The 3,726-nt window shown below is 56.4% G+C and overlaps 1 protein-coding gene across 2 annotated transcripts; it reads left to right on the top strand.

The window, feature by feature from the left end:
• Window positions 1-358: 358 nt before the first annotated feature.
• COX5A (cytochrome c oxidase subunit 5A) lies at window positions 359-3,726 on the top strand. 2 transcript variants are annotated; one of them, XM_078599767.1, is made up of 3 exons: window positions 359-613; window positions 2,205-2,464; window positions 3,501-3,726. In XM_078599767.1, the coding sequence occupies exons 1-3, from the start codon at window positions 535-537 to the stop codon at window positions 3,612-3,614; spliced, it is 453 nt and encodes a 150-aa protein (XP_078455893.1). In that variant the 5' UTR covers window positions 359-534; the 3' UTR covers window positions 3,615-3,726. The 2 variants fall into 2 exon arrangements, with proteins under 2 accessions (XP_078455893.1, XP_078455892.1); XM_078599766.1 differs by having other exon boundaries at window positions 373-613; window positions 2,202-2,464.

Genomic DNA, 3,726 nt, shown 5'->3' with positions numbered 1-3,726 from the left:
TACCCCCCCCATCTCTTTGGATGCACCATGTGTTTGTACCCCCCCATCTCTCTGGGTGCACCATGTGTTTGTACCCCCCCATCTCTCTGGGTGCACCATGTGTTTGTACCCCCCCCCCCATCTCTCTGGGTGCACCATGTGTTTGTACCCCCCCCATCTCTTTGGATGCACCATGTGTTTGTACCCCCCCATCTCTCTGGGTGCACCATGTGTTTGTACCCCCCCATCTCTCTGGGTGCACCATGTGTTTGTACCCCCCCCCCCATCTCTTTGGGTGCACCATGTGTTTGTACCCCCCCCACCATCTCTTTGGGTGCACCATGTGTTTGCGTAAAGCTTCCTCCCCACCCCCACTTCATCGCGCCTCATTTGCATACGGGTGACGTCACCGGAACTACGCCAGCGCGCGCCGCATCCCCGCCATCTTGTTCTCAGAGGGAGCAACCGGAGGTGGCAGCAGCAGCTTCAGCAGCGGCTCGACTCGACTCAGTCCAAGCGACCCCCCCGCTCCACCAGCGTCTCCCAACAGCCGTCATGCTGCGCGCCGCGCTCTCTCGCACTTGCTCGGGGCTCCGGGCCGCCTCCTCGCGCGTCTCGCCGCCCGCGCGTCGCGGTGAGTTCCCGTGCCCTTGTGGCTCCCGCGGCTGTGACCGCGCGGCCCCTGCTCTCTGATTTCCCAGCGCGCATAGGCAATCAGCCGTTCCCCATTGGCAGCGGCGACATCACGTGGTACCCCCGTCGCCCAATGGGGAGGTGTGCGGTGCTGCTGGCGCGCGTATCTGTGGTGGGGATTTGAGAGTGCGGCCTCTGCGTCTTTGCGGGGCCCCGCGGGGTCCCCTCGCTCGCCCCTGGGAGCCCCCGCGCGCTGTCGACACGAGTCTTCCATCCCCTTGAGCTCCGAACTCGTTTGAGCCCCATCCCTGATTCTATCCCGAGTGCCCTGGCCCCTTTATTATTCTCAACGTCTCTATCGCTTCGGGGTTCCCACTATCCCGTAGGGTCTGTTTCCTTTTTGGATCTCCGCAATAGCCTCTAACGTGTCCCCTCGGGGTCTCCTCTGCTATCCCCTTACAGAGTTCCTCTCGGTGTCCCCTCAGGGTCACCGTTCTTGTCGAAGGAGTCCCCTCGACCCCCGATCTGAACCGGTCTGTCCCATCGGGTCTAAACTTTTCACCTTGGGGTAACCTCTTCCCTCCTCGGGAACCCCATTAATGTCACTGGAGTACCATGTGTCCTTTCTTGAAGTGATTTTCCACTCTGCCCATGGGAGTCTCGTCTTCCTCATTCCGCCGAGGTTGTTGTCTGAGCGCCGTCCTTGGGTGTCCGCTGTGCGGCGGGGACGGTGACGTCGGGGACACGTTGCAGCGCCGGGGATATGGGGGTCGATCTCGTGTCTGTGGTTTGGTCTTGGAGGCGAGGTCGTCGTCGTCGTCTCACCTTGACGCACGAGGTGGCATTGAACTCAGTCCGGGGCCTGAGTTCTGGGGCAGTCGGGAGCCGAGTCGTGGAATCGGGCCGAGTTTCAGGGTCATTGTCACGGTGGCAGAAGTGGCCTGTGGCCTATGACGATCAATCAATTTCATTTTACGTTCACGATGCGACGTGTGTGGGTGAATCGGTTTTGTAAGGATTGGTGCAAATTTTGTCTTTATTTCCTTTAATGTAATGGTTTGAACGAGTCGGAAAAAAGATGATACTTTACAAAGGAGACAGTACAGATAGTAGCGAGACATGACAGCATAAACGATGCAGTTAATATAGTATAGTACAAGTCGTACAAGAATCGATTACTAAATGTAATCCAGACCTCCGATTATGGCGATTCATAGGATCGTGACTTGCGTACGTGACTGAGAAGGCGAAGTGATTTTCTCACAGCAGTGGGGGGCGGGGCGTAGCCGGACCCGCCCACTCCAGGTAAGCAGGTCACCGGGGCTAGCACGTATAGAATGGTCAGTTAAAAAAATATATATATATAAAGTGTGCAACTGAGTAAAGTGTAATTGGCGTGCGGCCCGGCCAGGGATGCAACTCGTCCACGAGTGGGAAGCAGCCTAAGGTTGCAAGTAGATTCTTGGCGTCCAGCGCGTGACCCGTGTGCCTTCCTCTCCCCGCATGTGTGTATGTATGCTGAACTTCTGTCGCACCGTAGGTAGCCAACTGTGCTAATCGGAGGTGTGTGCGTGCGTGTTCACGCACAGCAGTAGTGGCCCCGGCCTCGTCGCTGATGGTGGCCGCGCGGCCCTACTCGCACGCCGCGCAGGAAACGGACGAGGAATTTGACGCGCGCTGGGAGTCGTACTTCAACAAGCTGGACATAGACGCGTGGGAGCTGCGCAAGGGGCTCAACACGCTCTACGGATACGACCTGGTGCCCGAGCCCAAGATCCTGTCGGCCGCGTTGCGGGCATGCCGCCGTCTCAACGACCTGGCCAGCGCCATCCGCATTCTCGAGGCTGTGAAGGTGCGAGTGGCGGGGGGTGGCGCCCCGCAGCCTTGGGGGGCCTCGGGAAGAAGCCGCCGATAGATGAGATGATCGTGTTTTGGGTTTCGCCACAGTTGTAAACCCCTGCCGACTCAGGCACACGTAACAGTGAATATAATTACAAGCTTTTTCTGGACGATGAGGTACTCGGAACCTCTTTACAGCTCTTGAGCCAGTGGTGGATGTTCCTCATTCCTATGGTAGAGGAAAGGAAATGCATATGGAAATTGCTGTACACTTCTGACAATGTCGCTCGCATGTTATTGGAGCTGAATGAACTCACCAGGACTTGAAACTCGCAGCCTTGCGAATGTGAGCGGCGTGCTTTAACCACTGCGCTATGCGGCAGTGTGTAATGTGAAAACTCAAGGTCAATTGGCTTCTTGCTCAAAATGAGCGTGCATAGTAACCTATGTTACGTCCTAACCCTGTGCCAGAGGTAGAAATGTCATTGCTGCAGCCAAGGGATGTCACCTTTCATGATTATCCCTTGGTGTGCTTTGTGGGTTTTCTCCAGGTTCTCAAGTTTTTTCCCACATGCCAAACATACAGTTGTCTGAACGTCCCAATGTAGGAATAGGACTTCCTCAATCAGAGGCACAGTGAGGCTTTCCTGGGGCACCGTCAAGCCTTGATCAATCTACATCCCTAACCTGTCACCATTTCTCACGCTCCTGCGATGCAACCAGGATTCATTTCAGCTGGGTCTGTCAGGGTTGGTGACGTGGGAAATATTTCCGCAACTGGCACGCCCCATTCAGCATACCTCTCATGGTGGTTCTAGGTACTCGTCACGTGACACCTAATCCGGCCTACCAGTCACCCGGATAACATTGAGTGAGAAAATAAGCCCTGGATGCAATAGTCTTATCGTGCATCAGTACAGTAGCTGATTTAATTGCTCTATTTCTTGCAATCACTCCAAAGTTCGTGTTACCAGTTTACATGCGTAGCGGGCATTGTTGTGGGGATGCTGTGAAGCTAACGCGACGTCGCCCCCTACTGGCGAGTGCAGGAAAAGGCCGGCAACAACAAGGACATCTACCCCTACGTGGTGCAGGAGCTTCAGCCAACACTCGCGGAGCTGGGGATCAGCACCCCTGAGGAGCTGGGCATTGACAAGGCGTGATGGGGCTTCCCCCCCCCGCCTCTCAGCTCGCGCCCCCCCCCCCCGTTCACGGTCGGTGGAAGAAAACCCTCCGCCATGCTCACCCCGGAACCCTCTCCCCCCTACCATCGCT

The sequence above is a fragment of the Lampetra planeri genome, chromosome 13, assembly GCF_965212315.1.
Source record: "Lampetra planeri chromosome 13, kcLamPlan1.2.h2, whole genome shotgun sequence".
Taxonomy (NCBI): domain Eukaryota; kingdom Metazoa; phylum Chordata; class Hyperoartia; order Petromyzontiformes; family Petromyzontidae; genus Lampetra; species Lampetra planeri.
Note: the sequence above shows the minus strand (reverse complement) of the source record. Positions and strands in the feature narration are given on the sequence as shown.

Coding starts and splice junctions, on each gene's coding strand:
- COX5A (XM_078599766.1), top strand. CDS start 535: ATGCTGCGCGCCGCGCTCTCTCGCACTTGCTCGGGGCTCCGGGCCGCC. Junction 614..2,201: donor CTCGCCGCCCGCGCGTCGCG/GTGAGTTCCCGT, acceptor GTTCACGCACAG/CAGTAGTGGCCCCGGCCTCG. Junction 2,465..3,500: donor GCATTCTCGAGGCTGTGAAG/GTGCGAGTGGCG, acceptor TGGCGAGTGCAG/GAAAAGGCCGGCAACAACAA.